The sequence below is a fragment of the Alternaria novae-zelandiae genome (assembly GCF_023758075.1).
Source record: "Alternaria novae-zelandiae strain BMP 2774 chromosome Unknown scaffold_7, whole genome shotgun sequence".
Taxonomy (NCBI): Eukaryota; Fungi; Ascomycota; class Dothideomycetes; order Pleosporales; family Pleosporaceae; genus Alternaria; species Alternaria novae-zelandiae.
Window position 1 is genome coordinate 85300 of NW_026056967.1, and position 23043 is coordinate 108342.

The 23043-nt window shown below is 52.0% G+C and overlaps 7 protein-coding genes across 7 annotated transcripts; 3 read left to right on the forward strand and 4 right to left on the reverse strand.

Annotated features, from left to right (window-relative positions):
- Positions 1–1050: 1050 nt before the first annotated feature.
- On the reverse strand, positions 1051–2203 carry J4E88_004034 (uncharacterized protein; the record flags this gene model as incomplete). The annotated part of the gene is made up of 3 exons (XM_049397682.1): positions 1051–1955; positions 2008–2079; positions 2128–2203. The coding sequence occupies 3 exons, from the start codon at positions 2201–2203 to the stop codon at positions 1051–1053; spliced, it is 1053 nt and encodes a 350-aa protein (XP_049256127.1).
- A 558-nt stretch (positions 2204–2761) lies between these two features.
- J4E88_004035 (uncharacterized protein) lies at positions 2762–3671 on the forward strand (the record flags this gene model as incomplete). The annotated part of the gene is made up of 2 exons (XM_049397683.1): positions 2762–2984; positions 3043–3671. 2 exons carry the CDS (start codon positions 2762–2764, stop codon positions 3669–3671), a joined length of 852 nt encoding a protein of 283 aa, XP_049256128.1.
- A 4317-nt stretch (positions 3672–7988) lies between these two features.
- On the reverse strand, positions 7989–10109 carry J4E88_004036 (uncharacterized protein; the record flags this gene model as incomplete). The annotated part of the gene is made up of 5 exons (XM_049397684.1): positions 7989–8119; positions 8166–8980; positions 9030–9543; positions 9600–9802; positions 9853–10109. 5 exons carry the CDS (start codon positions 10107–10109, stop codon positions 7989–7991), a joined length of 1920 nt encoding a protein of 639 aa, XP_049256129.1.
- Positions 10110–10809: 700 nt separating this feature from the next.
- J4E88_004037 (uncharacterized protein) lies at positions 10810–12414 on the reverse strand (the record flags this gene model as incomplete). Its single annotated transcript, XM_049397685.1, has 3 exons — positions 10810–12163; positions 12211–12218; positions 12268–12414. 3 exons carry the CDS (start codon positions 12412–12414, stop codon positions 10810–10812), a joined length of 1509 nt encoding a protein of 502 aa, XP_049256130.1.
- Positions 12415–12693: 279 nt separating this feature from the next.
- J4E88_004038 (uncharacterized protein) lies at positions 12694–16906 on the forward strand (the record flags this gene model as incomplete). The annotated part of the gene is made up of 7 exons (XM_049397686.1): positions 12694–12796; positions 12846–13074; positions 13128–14170; positions 14619–14704; positions 14758–14953; positions 15153–15364; positions 15413–16906. The coding sequence occupies 7 exons, from the start codon at positions 12694–12696 to the stop codon at positions 16904–16906; spliced, it is 3363 nt and encodes a 1120-aa protein (XP_049256131.1).
- A 1180-nt stretch (positions 16907–18086) lies between these two features.
- SSB1 (Heat shock protein ssb1) lies at positions 18087–20401 on the reverse strand (the record flags this gene model as incomplete). Its single annotated transcript, XM_049397687.1, has 8 exons — positions 18087–18605; positions 18662–18709; positions 18761–19272; positions 19410–19788; positions 19843–20008; positions 20065–20191; positions 20249–20299; positions 20359–20401. The coding sequence occupies 8 exons, from the start codon at positions 20399–20401 to the stop codon at positions 18087–18089; spliced, it is 1845 nt and encodes a 614-aa protein (XP_049256132.1).
- A 948-nt stretch (positions 20402–21349) lies between these two features.
- Positions 21350–21916, forward strand: J4E88_004040 (uncharacterized protein; the record flags this gene model as incomplete). Its single annotated transcript, XM_049397688.1, has 1 exon — positions 21350–21916. One exon carries the CDS (start codon positions 21350–21352, stop codon positions 21914–21916), a length of 567 nt encoding a protein of 188 aa, XP_049256133.1.
- Positions 21917–23043: the final 1127 nt, after the last annotated feature.

Here is a 23043-nt window from a genome sequence, read left to right on the forward strand (position 1 = left end):
GCCTCAACAAAACGGAAGTATCGGGATAGAGCAACGATCCCAAATCGACCTTTCTTCGGGAGACTGTGAAATGTGGGCGGACCTAGCCATTACATGTGAGAAGTGAAGTACTTTTGTATTCCGTTCAGAGCAAACGCCCCACTACGTCCGCCAAGATCGTACCAGTCTCTTCAAACCCACGTTCGGTTGCTGTTGGTAATGGGTTGCGATTTCCCTGCATTTCCCAGTTCACATCGCATGGTTGACCCACCCGATCCTACACCGGGGGTACGACTACGGCAACCCCGACGTTAACAATCGCCATGACACAAAACAAGCTTTTCCTGCAAGATGGGTTTTCTTGCTCGCAATTCACAAAACCTCATGGGACAAGAACATGGTTTCCAGTGGCTCGGCGGGGGCCGCCGTTGATAGCCAAGCTTCCGCCGGGGAGGGTGTGGAGAAAAGCTCATCGGCAAAGGCCTGGCGTACGTAAGATGGTTGGGGTCGAAAGTATCCCGACAAATCATATTCTGTCTGCATGCCGAGTTCCGCGTGCCAATGCTGGGCGTGGCTCGGTTCCGCCGCAGCTGTCACGTCACGATCGCTCCTTCTTCCGCATTGATTCGCGCTTACCATTCAAGCAATTCCGAGTGCTTGTGAGGAATCTCAGCCTCTGATGGCGTGCTCAGGAACCATCGCACAGGGCGAGAGTGAGTCCCTTCATCCAACGTGCTTTCGTGAACAGAAAACTGTGGCAAGGCCAGACAGTCACTTGCGATAGCCGACATAGCCGACTTAAGGCGTACCATGCGACCCGCGTCGGACGCGTTGGCTGCGCGTAGGATGCAAGTGTGGTGAGCCATGCTTCGCAGCACGTCGGCAACAGTGGGGCAGCCCACCACTTCGGTAACGTATGCAGTGTTTGGTCTGGGGGTGGGCCTTTTGAGTGATTTCATGGACGTTGGGTGATGTGCTCCACTCGAGTACATGACCGACGAAACCTGCAGACTTGTTGTGGTTGATGTGTGGAGCCCAAGCCGAACGTTGGGATCGTGCACTTCGAGACGATCAGGTGTCCGACTCGTGTTGTGCCTCCCACTGAAGATGTTTGACCATGGCCTTTTCCGCTTCAAGCTCGGCTTCAAGTGTGTTGATGCGATATGTCAGCTCCGTAATCTTCGCTTCCTTTGCCTTGACTGTGCTACGGCTGACATCGCGACCTCTCTTGTATCCTTCGGTGTTCTTGGCGTGTCGAACCAGCAGAGTTCTGAGCTCGTTTTCGGTAGAGTCTGCGAGGCGTGTGCTACTGTTCTGCAGCAAGTCGAAGACGTCTTTGACGATGTCGTCGTTCACTGCATTTCTGAACCGATTTGGGGTGGGGGTTGCGTCAAACGAAGATGACGGAGTTGCGGTCTGATGGTGCTCGTTCGCATCAACGTTGGATGAAGGGGTAAAGAGAGCGCCGCCCGGTGTTGGGTGTCTGGGTGCGAACGGGTTGTCTCCTGGGGATCTTCGGTCGGTTTGGGGCGTCTGCAGCCCATGATTTCTAGAGCTACTGCCTGTGTCCATCTGCCATGGGAGCTTCTGTCGTTTGGGTGCAGGGGTCGTGAAGTTGGTCGTCCTCGCGGCCTTGCTCGGTGTCTCTGCCTCGACCATGGCCTGGTTCAGATCATCATCGTTAACCTGCCCGAGGCCATATTCGTCATCGAAATCATCGTTGCTAGGTCGTGTTCGCTTGCGACTTGATGCGGCTGGATTCGTTTCGATCGTGTAAGGTGGTGGAGGGGAGGGTTGACGTCGGGAAGGAGTGACTGGGTTGGTGGGAGCTGGGTTGGCAGGAGCTGGGTTGGCAGGGCCGGGTTCGGTGCGAGAGTTGTTCGCGAGGGCGCTCTGCTCCCTGGCATGCGCCTGATCATCCCACAGAAAGAACTTGCATCGGTCCTCCGCATCCTGAGGCTTTTGGCAAGAGCGAACTGGGGCGCGTTAGAGAGCTAGCCCTTGACCAGTAAAATAGAAGTAACATACACCATCTTCCCTTGTTCGGGCCTGCTTTCTTGGTTTCGAAGTGTACTGCTGGCAGTCGGGGATTGCAATCGCCTAGTCGTTGTCAGTGGTGCTCATGTCTTGTGGGAATGTTGGACTTACAGTGCCAAACGCCGTTCAGGAACTGGCCCTTGGGTGGCCCGCCGCCGCCGCTACGCCCTCCTCTAAAAGCAGACATGATGATTCAGGGAGGATTGAATCGTGATGATGTCAGTGTTGGTGCGATACTAGTGCGGAGGGTCATGTTTGTATCCAAAGTAGACAGAGGTGGCTGGTAACAAAGCAGCGGCTGGGGCTGTCGTGGTCCGAGCTCGAACCCTGGCCAGCGGGGTGTGAGGTCACCTCAGGCACCGCACCGCGTTCCTGGGGCGAACGCTCCACTTCGTTCCCGCCGTATCTCGTATTGACCACTCGGAGAGTCGCTGGCCTGGATGTACCTGCAATCAATCGTCGACAACGAAATTCAAATTCGACCCTTTTACTGCCGTTGGCCCCATCCCGGCTTGGACACGCGGCCGCCTCCGCAGCTGAAATCCGGGGCATGTTCTCGACCATGGCCCGATGGCTCCCCTTTGGCCTTCTGTCCCGCATCCAATCCCGCGCACCTCGCACGCTTGGCTCCCATCCCGAGTACTACCATTCACGATAACCATGTCCTGTGCGGCTGTATAGATGCCACAGCGAGATCATCGCTCCACCCCTTCCACATATTAGGCATACTGCGCTCGCCACAAACATGCTCATCCGCTCAGCGCGACAGATACCGCCGTCGCTCCTCGTCCTGCTGGTCTTCCTCGTCTTCCTAGGATGGCAACTTAGTCAAGGTCCGAGCCATGAAGAGCCTCCGCCACCGCCGCCGCCTCCGGCCAAAGGAGATAATAGGCCGTCACGGATCGCCGTCGTGACGTTTGTCACGGATCAGAGATCTTATCTCCATCTCTCGCTCAAGAACAAAGACCGTAAGCCCAGCCTTGTCGAACAATCGCACTGGATGAAGCTGACGCATAGACACAATAGACTACTCACGACGTCACGGCTACGACTTCATCACCGACTTTGAAGCTCACTCCGAGCCGCGCAGCCCCGTATACTGGAAGTTCGATATGGTAGAGCGGCTGGTCAAAACCAACAAATACGACTGGATATGGTGGCTAGACTTCGACACACTCATCACCGACACCGGAGTCGCAGTCGCCGACGTAGTCAGAGACGAGCTAGAAAAGGCTGAAAATGCGAACGAAGTCGACTACATCTTCACACACGACTGCAACGGCCTGAACCTTGGATCCTTCCTCGTCCGCGCGCACGATCGATCGCTCGAATTCGTCCGTCGCGCACTCCAAATACGCGACCAAGCTGAGAAGAGTGACGACAGCAAGAGCTATAGCGAGCAAGATGCCATGGTGCAACTGCTCAAAGAGCAGCCATATGTCAGCAGACACGTCGTGGCGCCGCAGTCAAGGCTCAACGCCTTTCCGAAGGACATACCCTGTTTCGAGAACGAAGAGGGCGAGTGGAAGCCAGGCAAATTCGTCCTGCATTTCGCGGGCGCGTGGGCACACGTCAAGGGTGAAGATCCCACCGGTCAGCTCATGAAGAAGTACGAACGGGATATCATATGGGGGAACTGGAAGGAATTCTATTAATGGTACACATGCGAACGATTTCGGACATGTTGGAGTTCAAGGATGTACACGATATCCAGGGTCATCATTCTTTCCATGTACTGTCTGCCCTCGCATTTGGACCCTCAGGCGGTAACAGCGCAGTGTTATCTACCATTTCAAGCACACGACGCATTCATTCATGTCATGCCATGCACATCCAGTCTCGCTTTATACCAGACACCTTCTCAACATCACGACCACCATACCATGAAATCACGGTAGCTTAGGAGTTACATCAAACACAGCGAACAGTCTTTTCGTGTTCTACACAGTGACACAGCCTTCAAACCTACAACTGACCGATCCAGAACGCAGTGTATATCGGCGCCGCCACCCATTTCCAAGTCGTCATGTGGATGATGTTGAGTGATCTAGGATCAAGGATCGCGGGCGCGAATGCATCACCATCGGCCGAGGTGTTTCGGAACACACATGGTGTAGGATGGTGGAATTTTGGAGAAAGGCCTCAATGACGCATATATCGTAGCAAGATTCAGCGGGGTAGTCATTATATAGCCCGGGAAACCGTCCAAGCGCTATCGCTGTTCCGTTTGCGCGCGCCGACACATATGCCGATAGCATGAGATTTTTGGTTCCACACTCGCTCCAGCCATGAGCTGCTTATGTCTGTTTTGAAATTTCCACACCACATGTCATCTTCGCCTCTTGTCTTCGAATAGACGCGATCGAAGAAGTCCACACCAGCATGGAACTTATTGATGGGTACTTGGAAGAGCTGCACATGACAAGGTTTTGGAGTTGATTTTGGACAACATGACCATGCGTCCAAACAGTTTTGGTAATGTTGCGCCGAGGCTTGAATGTAAGAGAGTAGGTTAAGACTGGCTCAGGAGTGCTTTTATAGATGGTCTGGAGCAAGCAAGGGAGGTAGAAGCGTCTCATTAGGTTGGTCGCTTACGACTTCTTTATTAAGAGTGTGAAGTAGCTCTCACATGGGGTCTCTTTCGAAGAATCTCGTTCCGTATTGTTTCGAAGCTCCTCGCAGGAGTTCCACATGTTGACTCTTACGATTTCTTTTACTTCTATCAATGAGCGTATGGTAGGAGAAAGCAGGTTTTTTTTCTTTTCGAAAAGGTAGAAGGGTAAGAGCAGCGGCCAAGGACATTCATACGCGCGCTCGCTCTTTTGGAGGAGACCAGAGCCATTCAACATTTCTTTGAGGATTTTGAAAACAAAAAGAAAATTTTGGAGGTTCATAGTGGGAAGGAAGGTTGAGCTCGCGTGGGCTTTACACCCGGCTTGGGTGATCTGGTGACAGCGGCACTGATACCAGTGAAATGGTCCGCATCACACCCGCTGGTACCACCTAGGTGCGGAGACAACGGCAATTTCGGAGCGCCATAACTGTGTCGTATCACAATCTCGATTTGCCGCAATCTCACATGGCAAAGACGTTCAGGATTTTTCTCAACACATGTACACGGAATTGGTAGGTTTGATCCGCGTCGAAGTCTCTGGGGCACACGCTCTTTGTCAAGAGACATCTAAAAATGCGAGGGATCTTTTGGGGTGACATGATGTTTAAATCATCGAGATAAAATATGAAGCGGAGTTATACCGAAGACGTTGATTACTAGGTATCCTGGAACTCAGAGCGGGAGTCCAGGCGCGAAGCCATGTCAAGGCGACTTTCATGGTTTTAGAGGTACGCGAAAGGTATTGCGCATGAAACTGGGAGTGATGGAAGGTTTTGCAGAACTTGCGGTATTGATATAGCCAGTCCAACTTGCGGCAGTCCTCATGGCTTGAGTCCGTAGTATTTTCAAGACAACGAAGACTCAGGAAACATGCAGTGCCTCGAATGCAGTTTTGGCCTTCTTTCCAAAGTCTGATTCATGGCGAAAGGCAATCAGCTTTTTGACGTTTCGTCTCAGTCATCACACAAGGGCGGAGGTATTTTGAAATTTGGACAGAAGCAAGAAACCATGCAGCATAAGAGACGGCATTTTGGAATTAAGCACCGCAGTTTATGATGAAGGAAGGAACTTCAGCAGGTCCATGAGACGTTTATATAGGCGATTTTCGACACTCGCTCTCTTCTCATAATGTTGTTGATCGGGTGTTTCTTTGCGTCTCCCATCAAACGCTTCGTCTTTGACTTTTGCGGCGTGCTTGGAAGTTCGATAATAATCGGACTCTTCGGACTTCCAGCACATGATCCAAGCCATGTATTGATGTAGTATAGTCTTGCAAAAGTCCTTTTCGTTTTGATAATTGCCAGATCTTTTTTTAAGCGCATAGCGGGATTCAGATACTGTTTCATAAAGCCAGCGAAGCAGACATGAGTTCGCAGGTACTGACTTTCGAGTCTCTCATCACCTGCAGCGTTGCGATTTTTGGATAATGCAAGGAAGGAGCGTAAGATGAGAAGATTGGTAGAAGCCAGGACCTGGTTTGATATTCGAAGTCGCGAGCGAGAAGGCAGACATGGTCTCCTTGTTGTCCTGCTTTTGCTCTCCCAGGAACAGTAGCGCTCTGTGTAGTAGTTTTGCGTGATGGAATAGCGACTCTCGTCTTTTCATGACACTTCGGGAACGTTGTTTTTGAGCGCCGGGGCGAAGGAGCACAGCAGCGGACATGATCCATGATGTGAATCTTTTTTTTTTTGGAGAAACATGATTAGCATCAACATTGCTTTTGGAGAAAGGCGTATCGCTGTGTGGAGATAGACCTCGGGAGGGAGGAAGGCTAAAGTCTGGACCTCAAACCGCGACCAAAGAGCCAGACCGCCAGACCATAGCGATGTACAAGCTGAGTCTGATAACAAGACAGTATATGGAACCCGTAGTGTGCTTTGGAATCTGTAGCTTGTAGCCCATAGCGACCAGAGACATGGTCGGATGAACTGATGACTTTTGGAGATCTACTCAGACAGACCATGTTCTGATAGTTCGAGTCTTTCAGGAGCGAGCCATCAAGAGGTCGTCTATTGCTTTTTGGAGAAAGATCTTGGGCGAATTGTGGAAGAAAGCAGAGAGGCGAAGTAGACCATATTTATATACGGCGATAGCTCCAGAAACTGCTTCTCCGATCATCGCACCATACTCGGCTTGTTTTAGGGCTGCAGGCCAGACTTCTCCGACATTTGGAGAATACCCGTGGATTTTCGGTGGAAGTCGACGCCGCAGCTATGTAGTGAAATCGTGCATATTTGATACTCGGAGCGGCGCACAAATCATGTAGTTCTCGCTGAACTATTTTAGACAAACATGAAAGCGCACACGGTATTTTTGGAAGCAAGAGGCCTTTGGTATGAACAAGAAGAAGAGGGAGAGAGCCCCGAAGGAGGCGCTTTCATATCAAGCAGCCGACGCATGTTATGGTTCCGGAGAGTTTTCGAGGGAAGCCCCCAACAGGCCATGTGCTTGTCGGCTGGTTTTTTTGGTGTCTAGTAAAGATGGCGAGTGCTTGAACTCAAAGGCGGAAGGAACTGCCCATGCAATTGTATCGTTCCATTTTTGGGACAGAGCACCATCGAATCTTAGGGTGCAATTTTTGAGAGAGAGAAGAATTGCTGGGGTGTATAAAGAGTAGAGGAGGAACTGGCGGAGGTTTATAGATAAGCGCTGTCGGCAGCGACAAACAACATCAGAGGAACTCTTATCTGTTTTTGTGGCTGTTCCTGCACTCTCCGGCACTGTTTTCAAAAAAAAAAAAAGATTTATTTCGGCGAGAAGGGACCCGAGACACAGTGGTCGGTCTTGGTAACTTTGGAGGAAGAGCCGAGGAGCAGACATCGTTGGATAGGACTCATTTTTGAAAACCGGAGCGCACCATGTCAATGGTATCATGCTGTTTTGATAATTGATCGGTGGATCATGAAGAATGTAAAGAAGTCGAAAAGATTTTGGGGGATGTGTATATGCCAGTGCGGAGAACATAACGCAAGATAACGCAGGTTTGGAAAGTTTCGAAGAATATAGGAAGTGAAGTCTTCGTCTGCCCAGAACATGAGTCGCTTTTGTGGTTGTTTTGGAGAGGCGCCGACATAGAACCTAAGAATCTGGGTTTTGGTGGAGAACAGCGAACAGCACATGGGGGGCGTCCACCGTTCTTTGGAAGTAAATTTGTGGCTTTTGGATGAAGGAATAAAGAGAGGAGCGAGCAGAAGAGGGGTATTTATACCCTACTGGAACATGAGATGACGAAATGTTGCACCTGCTATGGGTCGACTGCATTCGAAATTTACTCCCAATGATCGCTACTGCGACATCAGCAACGAACTCAACCTACCCACAATGGCGTAATGACGTTCCATTCTCCTTGCGTACCTTCTCAAGCTGTCGCCAGTAACTTCGCGGCTTTATCAATCGCCTCTTTCAGCCAGACGTTCCACTCCAGACACAGGGGCAAGTCTCCATCTTGCAGTGCTTCCATACTCGCAGGAAGCATTTGCGCTTTGTACCCTGCATCTTGTCAGCCAACGTCCCCAATACGTCCTTTGCTACTTACCATCATCCCGATTCGGCGCATACAACGCGTTCTTGTAGAATGGTCGTCCTGGCAAGCCTTCTGCTCTCACGAACAGTCTCTGCACATCGCGCATGATGCGATTTGCCTTCTGAACCCTCATCCCATCCCCCAAGAACTCGTTTTCAGCCGTCCGATCCGCGAAGTCAGATGCAACCTGTTGAAATGTCCTCCCCGCAGCCGCGAGCTCGTTAAGCTTGATCTGACGTTGAAGCTCACCGCTATCCGGTCTTCCCATCGTCTCTCCCACAAGCTCGCGGATCCAGTAATTCAAGTTGCGGGCATAGGCATCCATATCGAAAGGGATGAGAGCATCATCGGCTAGATGATACGCCAACAACGTCATGAACTGGCCCACAGTAGCGTGAATACTGAAATCTGGATCAACCATACTCTTCATCCAATGATACGAGTCGTAATTGCTGTGATAATGATAGACCGGTGTCGTACTACTCGCATCCATTCCAAAGTCCAGCGCACCAATACCTAGTTGGAGAAAGGCAGTGTAATCACTCCCACTTCCCAGATTGGAAAAGCCATTATCTTCGGGGCGGAATCGGTAGAGATCGTACCATGCGTCGTAGAGAGTTCTCTTGCCATAGACGACTTTCTTCATGACCTCTTGGGCGAGGGTGCGGAGTTCAGGGGTGGAGCCTGCGCCGGGGAGTGGACCGGCGACGCCAATGTCGACGTTTAGGTAGGTTATTGCTGTGGCGGCGAGCCAGGGGGCATGTTCTTCGACCCATTCGGTTGAGCCGATTAGCGCGTATTCTTCTGCGTCCCAAGATGCGAAGACGCTGGATTTGAGTTAGCTTCGAATGTCACGAGAGGGCTTCGTCGGCTTACATGTTTCGACGAGGCTTCCAACCAGTCTTCTGCAGCTCTCCGAAAGCCCTTGTGATCTCGATCATGATAGCTGAGCCTGAGTTCGGATCTGCTGCTCCGCCGACGATCCATGCATCTCGATGATTTCCAATAATAACAGTCTCGTCTGCATTCGTCCCGTTGATGATGCCAATGACGTCCCAGACTGGCGTAATCTTGTCTTCCATGAAGTTGGTGAGAGCAAGAGTAGTGCCTGGTGCAGGACCAGTGCTGTATGTTGCAGCTAGACCGCCAATCCACCCGTCACGTTTGATAGACTTGCCTGATGTGCCATACCCGTCCAAAGCTTTTAGAAAAGGTAACGCATCGCGGTAGGATATGGGTAAAGATGGAATCTTGGGTAGGTTTGATGGGTGACTGACACGCTCGACGCCGGGCTTTGACGCGTATCCGGGAGTTGTTGGATCACCGGGGTACTGATTGATGGACGCAACGGACCCTCGTTGGACGGAGGAAGGTTGGCGTGCTGGACCATCTGCTCGAGGTTAGCGATGCGCACGTACGATAAGTAAAGTGCTATGAAAGTCATACTGGGGTATGCAACCTGTCCCTTTGCCTCCTGCGGCCCGTCATCTCCAGGGTCACTGAACATGACGACTCCTATCATGCCTTGTGCTTCAGCATTGCGAACCTTGACGCCACGAAACGGCCCTCCATATTTTGCAAGGGCAATCTTGCCTGCCAAGTTGATATCGGCCGCTGTGAGTGCAGCAAAGTCGTCTTTGTGGCCACGACTATGAGAGATTAGCAAAAGTCGTTCATAGTAGGATGATGGGCAACTTACCCAACATAGACGTACTCGGCTTCTACCTGACCAGAAGCTGAATAGCCATGGAATGCCGGCAAAGCTTGACTCTGCGGGTGGCTTGTCGTTTCGTCCTCCGGTAAAGCATCTTCGTACAACTGAGCCGTGTGTTGAGTGAGATTGCCCGTCTTCAGGACCAGACTTTGCTCTTTCGGGTAATTGAGGAATACTTCATACTCTAAAAGTGAGGCAGGTACTCCATTCTCCGTCCACGTCTTCGCAGTTTCCTCCGCCATGGATTTGTTGCGTCCGGCAATGTGGTCGCCATGGGTGTAGTAAGAGGACCACGTATCGATAAGAGCAGTTGAAAAAGATGTGTGTAGGATCTTCTCATTCTCATTCCATACCGGTGGGAATGACGCTGTCTGGCGAGGCAGTAGAGGAAGCTGTGACTGCTGGCCGAGATCGAGACTGCGCAATTCTCGTTGGCATGCTATTGTCCGCTGCACGGCGCTCAGCGCAAGCAGAAGAGTTAGCATCATGGTTGAGTAATGTTTGTTACTGATAGAGTTGTGCTGCAGGCAGGCAGATATCTGGTGAGTAGGTGCAAGGTAAAAGACAAGGGCACGTGCATTTGCCCATCCCTCATAAATGAGCAGGAGCAATCGCCCGGTCTCGGTTCCCCTCCCGAGAGTTATTCTGTATAGCATGCGTCTCGTATAGTCCCTCTTGTGGAATGTGACAGGGGTGTGTGAATAGCCGCTATGGTGCTGGGCTGGATGGTGGGCCAGACCGGACGGCTAAGGTCGGTGCCATCGCCTGTGCGAAAAATATGATACTGCTGTACGCAGCGTGAATGCTCTAAGGTTCCTGAAAACTTGAAAAGTAGATCAGGAATAACAGATACCTTCAGGATTGTTCAAGAGAGTGAATAGATCAGTCAATTGGTGTACCTCTTACATGAAAATTCCCCTACTATACGCTCGCTTTTCCCACTCAAAGTTCGTTATGACTAGGTGCCTCCGGATCTTGTGAGACGTCTTCTGCAACCTCTTCGACCTCAATCTTGACCTGCTCTTCTACATTCTCCGCCTTTGCCACTGGCTCCTCACCAGCGATCAGAAGGGAGTCGGGTATCTTCTCCTTCTTGCCTTCACCCATGCGAATAGCGTCGACCCATTGCTCAACCTCATCGGCTCCAAAAGAGCTACCAGAGTATTTCTTGTACCATGCGCGCTTTCCGTTGGTGGCAATAAGGTGGACGCCATCTGTACTTCCGAGACCAAGCTCTGCGACGATGGTGGCAGCAAGTGGGTTTGTGGGCGAGACGCCGATAAATGGGAAGAGATGGCTGCCGGTAGCATCATACTTCTTATGGATGGATGCAAGGGACGCAATGGCAGTGGCTGCAGCTTCCGAGGCTTCGTCCTTGGGAAGGAGGGCCAAGACGCAAGTCTTGCTCTGTTCGGTCAAGCACATTGTCTGCAGTTCGGCCGATTCGGATACGAGAGGGATGGTGGGCTTGGTCTCTTCTACTGGAAGCTCGATGGGGTCGGGTGTGTTCTCGTCCTTGACATTTGGATCAGGCGACTCGGTAGGCATGCCAGCCTCCTCTACAGTCTCATCCGTCGCTGACGCGGCAGCTGACGACGAGTCTGCGGACTTGTGCGAAGCTGAGGCTTTCGCAAATTTGCTAGAGGACTTGGATTCCTTCTTGGCATCCTTCTTAGCCTTTGACTTCTTCTCTTTGCCGGGTGGGCAGTCGGGGTTTGGTGGGGCGACTTGGGAGAGGAATTCGACCATGGCTGCTTTGTCGACCTTGCCCTCATGCTTGATGGGGGTCTCGGAGCCGGCGGGAACGAGGATCAAGCTGGGGAAGTCGGTGATTCCATACTTTTCCACTGCTGCCTTTTCCGACTTCTTAACCTGTGCGACCGAGACAATGCCAGCGAAGTCAATCGCTAGAGCGCGTAGTGTAGCACTGACGATACCCTTCTCACTGAAGAGAATAGCCTTCGCAGTGTCTTTGTTCTCTTGCAGCCACCCGTCCAGGTTCTTGTCGTTGACCCTCTTGACCACGTTGGGAACCTTGTCCTTGACGGCGTCAACGATGCCCTTGGCCGAACGAGGGCCTTGGTAGTCCTCCACCGTAGGCTTTCCGGGCTTCTTGCCAGGCCGGACGATCTTGAGGGTAGGGAAACCCTGGACGCCCATCTTTCCGCAGAAGGGCTTGTTCATTTCCTCATCGCAGTTGACAGCGGCGACCTTGGCGATACCGGCGAGGGATTTGGCGGCCGTCTCGTATGCGGGCTTGAGGTTCTTGCAGTGGCCACACCATGGCGCATAGAATCTGGGACGTGTCAGGAAGGAGTGTGACGATGATCGGAGACAGCTTACTCGACAATCTAGGGAGTTGTTAGCTAGTCCTCGCTATTAGATCGGAGGTATACATACAGAAGTGTAGTTAGACTTTGCGATTACTCGGTCATAGTCCATGCCGGAGATCTGGACGACGGCGCTGTTCTTGCCGTAGATGCTCTCGGCGTGGGCATTGAGGGCCAGCGCGGCCGTGGCGGCGAACAGCGTGGTTGCGCGGACCATGGTTGCAGTGTAAGTAGAGTTGCGAGGATGAAATGGGGACTGAGCAGGAGGGGCGCCGCTGCAGTGGTGATATAGCCTCACATGGCGGAGTTGCCAGGTTGGCCTTTTCTTTCACTTGTAACAGCTTGCCATAAGTTGCATGGCCATAGCTGAGATGCGGGGAGACAGGGGTACGGAGTCCGGACTAGCGCCTATGACCGCATTCTAGGCGCCTGCATCTCTACGCATCCATCTCCAGACTAAACACCGCGTCTTCTTAGTATACGATCTACCCCAACAATGGCCGACACAGTACCGGCAAAGCTCAAGAGCCTGCAGCTCGCGTCTTTCGCGAAGCGCGCTGCCCAGCTCGAGCGATTTAAGCCCATCGTCACCTACTGGTGTGAGTACCGCGCGCGTCGACACGAGAATTGTATACTAAAGCTAGGCAGTACGCTTCTACATAGTCCAACGGATTATTGCAGGTGGACTGCACTCGGCCGACCAAGAATGCACCGCCTACACGACCGATCTCATGGAAAAGCTCGAGCAAGCAAAGGCCGAGAACCCCAACGAGGATGCCTTGCTGGATGACACAGTCGCAAGCGCATACTGCGAACAGTTTGCGCTACAAACTCTCGCAAAGGCAGAAAGGGAGATGGCTGAGAACAGAGTCAATGGGTACGTACTACATCCAAGTCTTATCGCTGCCGCTTCATCTGACATGCTCCCAGACAAACAGCCGACACCCTCCTCGCCGCGTCTACGTTTCTCGAGATCATGTCCATATGGAAGAACAACGATCCAGAGATCACCTCCAAAACAAAATTCGCCAAATACCACGCGCTACGCATCGTTAAAGCTATCAAGGCCAACGAAGACCCCAATGCGACGAACCCCGTACAAGAAACACCGCAGCAGCCCATGTCGCCGTCTGCGTTGGATCCAAACGACCCAGAAGTCCAGCGAATAAACCAAGGCGCTCCACCCCCGAATCCATACCAACCATCCGTAGAGACAGGACCGAATACCTCTACCCAACCATCGCCCAACTTCTCCGCACGCCAAGTATCACCACCACCTCCCAACCTCCCTTCTGCACCTACTGGATACACCCAGTCATCGCACAACGATGTATCTCCAATATCACAACCCGGCACCTCGAGGCAGGGCTCTGTCGTTTCGATCGGTGGTGGATACTTCCCGAGAACAGACGCTCCTGATCCTCCTACATTCACGGCAGAAACGACGGCACCAGGTCTACCAACCGCTCCAATGGACATAGACCCCATGACATCTTCTCTGCCCACAAGCCCTCAGCCACCGCAAGCTCCGGAACCATCAGACCCTGCAAGCTTCTATCAAAACCCGGCGTCTCCTGCGCCTGCTCAGGCTCCTCAGCAGCCACCACCTCAAAACCCATACCAATCTCCTACGCCCCCACAAGTTCCGCAAAAGCCTCAGAGATTATCTTCCAGCTTCGGAGCACCCCCACAACAACATCAGTTTGCCTCGCCTTCGCCACAGCCGCCTCAACAACAGTACCAACAAGGCGGATTCTCTCAACCTGCTCAGCCGCAGTACCAGTCGGCGCCCCACCAGAATCCATACGCTCAACCACAACCTCCTCTCCAGCAAACATCGCAGGGTCCGTTCAGGAATGACGAAGATTCCATCATGGAAGCTACAAAGCATGCCAAGTGGGCCATTTCTGCGATGAACTTTGAAGATGCAGATACTGCTGTGAAGGAGCTCCGCACAGCGTTACGGGCTCTGGGTGCGTTATAGCAACGTGGTCATTCTTATGTAGCATGAAGAGGGGAGGAACATGGATCTGTAATCTCCGTATCACTTGTTAGTTTGATGTATACCCCTGTGTTATAGATAGATGCACCGTTTTCAAGAGGTGAGCCGATGTAGCTACAATGATACACAAGCTTTGATCATGCACGATCAGAGTATCGAACGCAAGCGCTATCTCTAGTACCTAGACGTAGTCAATCTTGATATAACAGTATCCAAGTGAAGATCGTCAAGCGCATCTGTTGGCCGTATATCCACAATTCTGCCAAGACTCTGTCGTGCACGTGCCTTTGGTCCAAAGCTTAAGAGCCGAAAATCCAACCACCTCGTTCTCACCCTCTATCGACCTTCACATCACAAGGGCGACTGCATGTAGTCATGCATCTGAGGCTCATTCGTAAAAGCTGTAATTCATGATACAGTGGCGAAGATGGCGCCCATCACACCTCTCAATGCGGCGGATATAACTGAAAAAGCGCGCCGGGAGCTGCTGCTTCTGCTCGAGGGTGTAAGGTAATATCAACGTCGCAGACCTCTGCACCATCTAACGCGTGCGGACAGATCAGAGGAAAGAAGAACCTCGTACTAGAGAAAGCTCTCGCAGGCCCGCTGAACTTGCTCGTCAAGTTTTCTACGCTCCAGGAATATGGCGTCGACAAGCCCTTCTTCCTTGAGAACGACAATGCCGATTCTTCTCAACGCAACATCGTCTTCCTTGTCAGAGGCGAGAAAGCGAAGACTGTGATGGCTGTTGCTGGTAAGTGAAGCTCCCTCGGCTTCCTTTCCTCCATCTGCCTCACGGCATCTGGAGCTTTGGGTCAAAAAGTAGGCTAGACAGACAGTACCCACTCTGCCTAGCCAGTCTTGATCCCTAGATTGAACATAGCACTTTTTTTGGATTGCCCTTCATCTCCATGTAGGAGCAGTCTATTGTACGGTGCTAACATACTAGATAGATCAAATCAAACGTATTCGGCGAGACAGCCAGATTGAACATGAATTCTCCATCTTCTGGGTGCCGCGCCGTACTATGACCTCGGACCAATTGCTTGAAGAGGCGGGCGTCTTGGGTGAAGCTAGCGTGAGCGAATGGCCGCTGTTCTTCGTGCCGCTTGCAGATGATGTGCTATCGCTTGAACTTGAAGATGCTGTGTCAGATCTTTATCTCGTATGTGCGTCCCGGAATCAGTGCGGATTTGATACTAACCTTGCGTAGAAGAAAGATCCTACCGCGATCTACTTATCGGCCAAGGCACTCATGCTTCAGCAACAGAAGTATGGTCTCTTCCCGCGCATCATCGGAAAAGGTGATAATGGCAAGCGACTCGCCGATCTACTCATCCGCATGCGTACCGAAGTAACGGCTGGTGAGACCTCTGCCGGCGGCGGACCATCATTCCTGGGCTTAGCACCCAGTTCCAACATCGACAGTCTGATCATCATTGACCGAGAAGTCGACTTCCCTACGGCGCTACTCACTCAGTTGACGTATGAAGGACTTATCGATGAGGTTTTTAATATTACCGCCAACCAGACCGAAGTCGACTCTTCCATAGCTGGTGGTGCACAGCCTCAGCAAGGTCAGACCGGATCAGCATCGACAAGTATGAAGCGCAAGATCATGATTGATTCGAAAGACGCTCTATACGCCGATCTAGGTGATGCAAACTTCGCTATCGTCGGTAACTTGCTCAACCAAGCAGCTCGTCGTCTGCAGAGCAGCACAGGACGCGACCAGCTTGCCACAAAGACGACTACAGAGCTTCGTGACTTTGTCGCCAAGTTGCCCGGTTACCAGGCCGAGCAAGCAAGCTTGAAGCTACATACCAGTCTGGCCGAGGAGATTATCAAATTCACGCGCACCGACATCTTCACGCGGAGTTTGGAAGTGCAGCAGAATATCATGTCTGGCGCCGACCCAACAACACAACACGATCTCATCAATGAGCTCATCAACCGTGATGTACCGCTACCTGCCATCCTTCGCTTGCTCTGCCTAGAGTCCACCACCAACGCCGGCATTCGTCCGAAGGATCTCGAGGCTTTTAAACGCGCCATCATCCAAGCATACGGCCCACAACACATCCTGACCCTCGCCTCACTCGAGAAGATGGGTCTACTAGGCCCACGAGGCGGCGTAAGTCTCGGTGGCGTAGGCGCGCCGGCCAAACCCGGCAGCGTAACAAACTACACGCCCCTGCGCAAGAGTCTTAAGCTCTGGGACGACGATGTCAACGAGGCAAGCCCCAACGACATCAGCTACACCTTCTCCGGCTACGCACCCCTCAGCGTTCGCATCATCCAGTCCATCATCCAGAAACACACCCTCGCCAACGCCATCAAACCTCCCTCCGACCCACGCGCAAGCGCTCAAGCCAACCCCCTCGCCCAGGGCCTCCGCATCTTCGACGACGCTAGCAAATACATCCGTGGTGCTACGTTTGATGAGACGCAGAAGGGTGAGGAGAAGGCCGTTAAAGCACGACAGCTGTTGAATGGAAGTGCAGGTGAGAAGAACAAGACTATTGTTGTGTTCTTCCTTGGTGGTGTGACTAGGGCTGAGATTGCGGCGCTGAGGTTTGTCGGTGAGAAGTTGAAGGAGAGTGGTGGGGAGGGCAGGGGCAGCAGGATTGTGGTTTGTGCGACGAATGTGGTCAAGGGGGAGGGGTTGGTTGGGAGTGCGATTGAGAAGCAAAGGTTTAAGGCTTGAAATGGTGGCGGTGGTAGCCGTGATAGCGCATATATGTCGATGTAGACTCTCCTAATGAACACCTTTCTTTAAGAATGGTGTCTCCTCCTTTCTATGGCTGGCCGGCATAGAGGAAGGGAAGAAGAAGTCATGCTGTGGAGAATGCTCCTTCCTCCCGGAAGAAGCCACCATGTATGTAGGTGTGCCATTGTGCATTGCTTGAGCAGAAGCATCGGCACATGCGACATCGCAGACGGAACAGTAGAAGGTCTTCTCCTCAATCGCCTTGACTTGTTTGGCTCGTGTCTGAGGATACTGTTTTGCGTTGCGGGCCTTTTGACTGGCCTTCCACCCTTCTGTAGGGCTCGCTCTCTTCTCTCGACCGTATGAAGATGCGTAAGCCTTGTCCTTCGCCCTTGTCGCAGCCTCAAGCTCCTCAAGCTCTTCCTTAGTAAGGTCGAGGTCACTCTCAACAGGGTCGAGGAGAGGGTGTGGGAACAGCAGCTTTGTTTGGCTGGCCGACATCGAGGAAAGGAAGAAGAAGAAGTCATGCTGTGGAGAATGCGCTTTCCTTCAGAAGCCACCATGTATATGCTTCGATTTACGAACCACAGTCAAGGGCGCTACCAAAGTTGCCGAATACATGGGCCCGTCATCTTGTCGAGATGCTGATCATGATGTAGCCTGGAGGTAGTCGGTGGGAGCGATAGCCACATAGGAACTAAACATGATAGAGTCTGTTGTGATCCGAGGTGTGTTGGAAGAGTATCACAGTACAGAATCATGATAGAGCCAGGAGGTATTCGCTGCTCATCGCAAAGACCACCGGTGGAAAATACGGCAATGTAGTCGTCACAGCAACATTCACAACGATGGTGTATTCAGTGAAGTCATTTCAATTTCCTTTCCACTCTCTTCATGTAGCTACCTCGTGAGTTACATAAGAGACATTGACCGCTGGCATACTTTTGCAGAACATCCATTACGATCGTTTCGTCAGGCATCGTCGTGAAAGTACAAAGAAGACTTTTCCGCGTTCCTGAATACCGGGAACCCATGAAAGATAAGGAACCAAACACACCAAGTCTATCGTTAAATGCCGCAATAGATGAAACTCCGTTCGCAGCTCGCAGTCTGGGTATCCTGCACGTGCGCCCTTCCTTCCTGCACGCCCTTGTGGCGCTGCTGTCATGTGATGCGCTTATCGGGTAGAGAAGGCCTTGGTGACAGTGCGCTTGAGCGCAAGCTCCTTCTTCTTCAGGTCATCAGCGGGGGCGTCCTCAACCTCGAGCTGAGCCATGGCGTCAGAGAGAGCAGACTCGATCTTCTCCTTCTGGCCACGCTTGAGGCGGATGGATGTGGTGGGGTCGGAGATCATCTCCTCAACGCGGGAGATGTAGGACTCAAGCTGTTGCCTTGACTCGAACTTCTTGCTGAAGGCCTCGTCGGAGGACTTGAACTTCTGGGCGTCGTTGATCATGTTCTCGATGTCGGCAGACGAAAGCTTGCCAACAGCGTTGGAGATGGTGATGTTGGCGCTGCGGCCGGAGGTCTTCTCGGTGGCGGTGACCTTCAGAATACCGTTGACGTCAACCTCGAAGACAACCTCAAGGACAGCCTCGCCTGCGCGCATAGGCGGGATCGGGGCCAAGGTGAACTCTCCGAGAGAGGTGTTGTCCTCGCAGTTGACACGCTCACCCTGGAAGACAGGGAATTGAACCTGAAATCGAAGTCAGTATTCATCTCAAATGAAGTGCATGCATAGGGAAAACGCACTGTCTGCTGGTTGTCGGCGACGGTAGTGAATGTCCTCTTCTTGATGGTCTAAATTCGAAGTCAGCGAGTGTAAAGTTTTGTAGCGATGGCAGTACATACGGGGACGGTCTGACCGCGGGGAACGACGGGAGCGAAGATGTTGCCCTCCATGGCTACACCAAGGGAGAGGGGAACGACATCGAGAAGGAGGAGGTCGGCAGTCTCGGCGGAGGTGGCCTTTCCGGAGAGGATACCAGCCTGGACGGCGGCACCGTAGGCAACAGCCTCGTCGGGGTTGATGCTCTTCTCGAGCTTCTTTCCGTTGAAGTAGTCGCTGAGGAGCTTCTGGATCTTGGGGATACGGGTGGAACCACCAACAAGGACGATCTCGTCAACCTTGTCCTTGGCGATGGCGGCGTCCTTAAGAACCTGGGCAACGGGGTCCAGAGTGCCAGCGAAGGCCTTCTGGTTCAAGTCCTCGAAACGAGCACGGGTGATGTTGGCGTTGAAGTCCTCACCATCGAACAGCGAGTCGATCTCAACAGTGGTCTGGGTGGCGTTGGAGAGAGTACGCTTGGCACGCTCGCAAGCAGTCCGGAGACGACGGAGGGCACGGGCGTCACCGCTGATGTCTATGTGGGAGTTAGCTTCATCCTCGGAGAAAACAATGACAGCAACACCTAAACAGCGTTACAGCCTACATCAGGCTGAAAGAGTGCAAAGTAGGCCACCCGACGTTGATGTAGGCTCCAGGGTGTATTGCTCATACCTTTCTTAGTCTTCTTTGTGAACTCCTTCTTGAAGTGGTCAAGGAGGTTGGTGTCGAAGTCCTGACCTCCCAAGTGAGTGTCACCGGCGGTAGCCTTGACGGTGAAGACACCACCCTGGATGTGGAGAAGAGACACATCGAAAGTACCACCACCAAGATCGTAGATGAGGACGTTCCTCTCCTTGTCAGACTTTCCGGAACCAAGACCGTAAGCGATAGCGGCGGCGGTAGGCTCGTTGATGATACGGAGAACGTTGAGGCCAGCAATGGCACCGGCGTCCTTGGTGGCTTGACGCTGGTTGTCGTTGAAGTAGGCGGGAACGGTGATGACGGCCTTCTCGACCTTCTTTCCGAGCTTGGTCTCAGCGACCTCCTTCATCTGTTGATTTTGTTAGCCATTGCCCCGCCATGCTGGTGTGTGCGCAGATCTTACCTTGACGAGAACCATGGCAGAGATCTCCTGGGGAGAGAACTGCTTGGTCTCGCCGAGGTACTCAACCTCGACGAGAGGGCTGCCGCCCTGGTCAACGACCTTGAATGGCCATGACTTGATGTCCTTTGTGACGGTCTCGTCCTCGAATCGGCGACCAATGAGACGCCTGCGAAAGTCAGTCGGCTGATCGTGCGCGTGCGACGATGGAACGGCAGAACTCACTTGACATCGAAGACGGTGTTCTCGGGGTTCATAGCAGCCTGGTTCTTGGCCGCCTCACCGATGAGACGCTCCTCGCTGGTGAAGGACACGAACGAGGGGGTGGTGAAGCTACCCTGCTCGTTGGCGACTGTGGGCAAACATTGTTAGACAATGGTCTCTGAGTGCAGGAGGGGCGGGCGCATACTGATCTCGACATTGGTGCCCTCGTAGTTGGCAACGCAAGAGTAGGTGGTGCCTGCGATATTGTTAGCACACACGCATCCCACTGTGGGGTAATTCGCGAAATTTACGCACCAAGATCGATGCCGATGGCACCCTCGTAGACTTCGTCGCTCATGATTGCGGTATGTGTATAAGGAACAACCTGAAAAATTGAAGAGCAGGAAGGTGTTGGAGAGAAGGTGGAAAAGAGGGTTGGGAATCTTTTTCGCGCTTGCTTAAAGGCGAGCGATCAGAGAAAAATTGGCCTGGCAGGGATCTCTCGTAGTGTCGGCGAATGACGCTAGGCAGACTCGGTTAACCTGGCGCGGCGCTTATCGATACTCAATGAAAAACCACCCATCCAACATCGATATATCTTCAAGCCTCGGCCCGCTGAGAAAGAAAAGAGTCCGGACCGTGACATTGAGAAGGTGCCCCGCAGCCAAGCTTTGACAGCTAGTGGGAGGTTTTGGGACAAGACCTGCCTATATCGTCCTCAGTCTTGTCAATCCACGCCGGTACACGCCCGGCGCTATCGTCTGAAAACACTTTGGATCGTTGAGTGGTACGGTAGTTGTCTAGCAGACTGACCTCAACAAGCCTCTCTTGAAGCTGGACCATCGTGTTGTCCCCTCGGGTCAGATCAATGGCCGCAAGATCCAAGATTCTGGCTATCTTCGTCGTGGCTTACATCCACCCCAGCTCAGGGAGCTTACACAATATGCGTCTAGCGGTATGATCTCAGAAACTCTTGGAGTGTTGAGTATCACGGTAGTTATCCAGCGTCGTGGACTAAATTGCTTACTTCAGACGCCGTCTTCATGAATGGGCCATATTGCCCTTCTACTCATGTCCATGGGTTCCGGAACAAAGACCACCACGATCTTCGCGATAGATTTCGTCCATGGCCAGCTTCACACTTCCACCTATGGATACGCCTGGAGCCGTCATACTAATGTTTGCAACTCCTAGTTTGACACTTTCCGATCTCATTCTTTCAAGGTCTTTCTAACCTCTTTGCTTTATCTATTTCCCTAGTCCTAGAGATCCAATGTGACCACATCAACAACAACCACAACCCACAATGTCTAGCACCCGACCCTGCTACATCAGCAGCAGCGAAGGCAAATTCTCCGTCGCATTCACCCTCCACGTTATCGGCGTCTTCTCCACTCGAGCCCTAGCCGTCGCCGCTGTCGAAAGAATTACACCACATCACCGGCAAATACCTGATAACGTTCAGCTTTGGATTATATTGTACATTGGCATCGATAAGGCCATCAAAATCGTTCCCCAACACAGCGACATGGTTGGCGCGTTTGCAAACCCTGCTAACGCTGTCTTTCTGGCCATCGACGAATGTGACAACAATATCGTCGACACAAGAATATTGGGCACGGCGCATGACGCTTGGGCAGCATGCGAAGCTATGAAGCGTAAGTGCGGTGACTACTGGAAGGATGAGAAAGAATGGACTGACAACAACGGATGTAAACACGGCGAGGCGGAGTTCAACATAACGACCTCTAGCACCCCGACGGAAGTTGGAGATAACGTGTCACAGCAGTTGGCTGGCTTAAGAACAACGGGTATGTTGAAACATCACTGGTATGTCAAGGAGGTTGTGATTGACGAGGAAGAAGAGCGTTAGAACTGCGCTACTTGGTTCAAGTCTGGGTGCCTGCAGTCAGAGAGCTGAGTTTGCCGATGTCATGACTTAGCACCAGTACGTAAACCGGGTGTAGATGGAAAACCTGTGGTGACTCATTCAATAAACTGAAAGTTACTAACAGATACTACTATATGGAAATGCCAATCACGTAATGTACCACAACGCTACATCCACGTTCCTACCACCCCCTTCCCAAAACTCTTCCCTGACTATCATTCGCTTGCTTTATTAAATCCGCTGGTGCAGGACTGTGAGAACAACGCGGTTGGGTAACACGGTATGTAGTCGCAATGCAGGTGTGATTCCGGTATGCAGCCGTAGATATTTTCTTTGAGTCGCTTTCATCGGATGAAACTGTTCATCACTCTCCGTATTCCAGGTCTATCAACCACGTTCTTATGGCACTATCTTCCTTGCTACGTATTTGGGTCACAAGCACACCCGGAATTCTTGTGGCACAGTGTACAGCACTTCCGGCCTTTTCCTTCCTTCTTTACCCACCTCTTGTGCCTCGTCCTAGTATTGTTAACATCGAACTCGGCCTGTTCGCCACAAGAGACATTGCATATCGCGCAATAAAAATTCTTGTCTACAATAGCCTTTTGTCAGCTGGCGTAGGTCTTGGGATAGTGTTTTGCGTTCTCGGTCATCTGAGATGCCTTGAGAACTGGGGTGGCGTCTTCTCTCTGTTGTCTGGAGTACTTCTTCTGATACCTGAGGTTCTTCTTCACGCGTTAGAGTCGCCATCTCCTCGAGTTTCTCAGCTGGTATATTGTGGTTCCATTCGATAGGGTCAAGTAGGTATGGTATGTAAGGTTCTTCTCCTCCGAAATGGCGCCTAGAGTTGAACTAAGAGTGAGCGGATCAACAATTTTACGTGGGAAAAAAGTGTAGTGAAGACTACATGATCGGAGAATGATGCGTAGTTCGGCTCAGGGAGATGATGCAGTCGACAATCTGAGTCAATTTCAAGTTCCACGACATGACTATGGAGCTGTGGTCGTAGACGCTCAGGGCAGAAGATGGCCTCATTCCTTGTTGAGAATTTCTGACAATGATACACCGTACCGCTTGGTAGGAGTTGCATCAAGTGCGACAGTATGTCT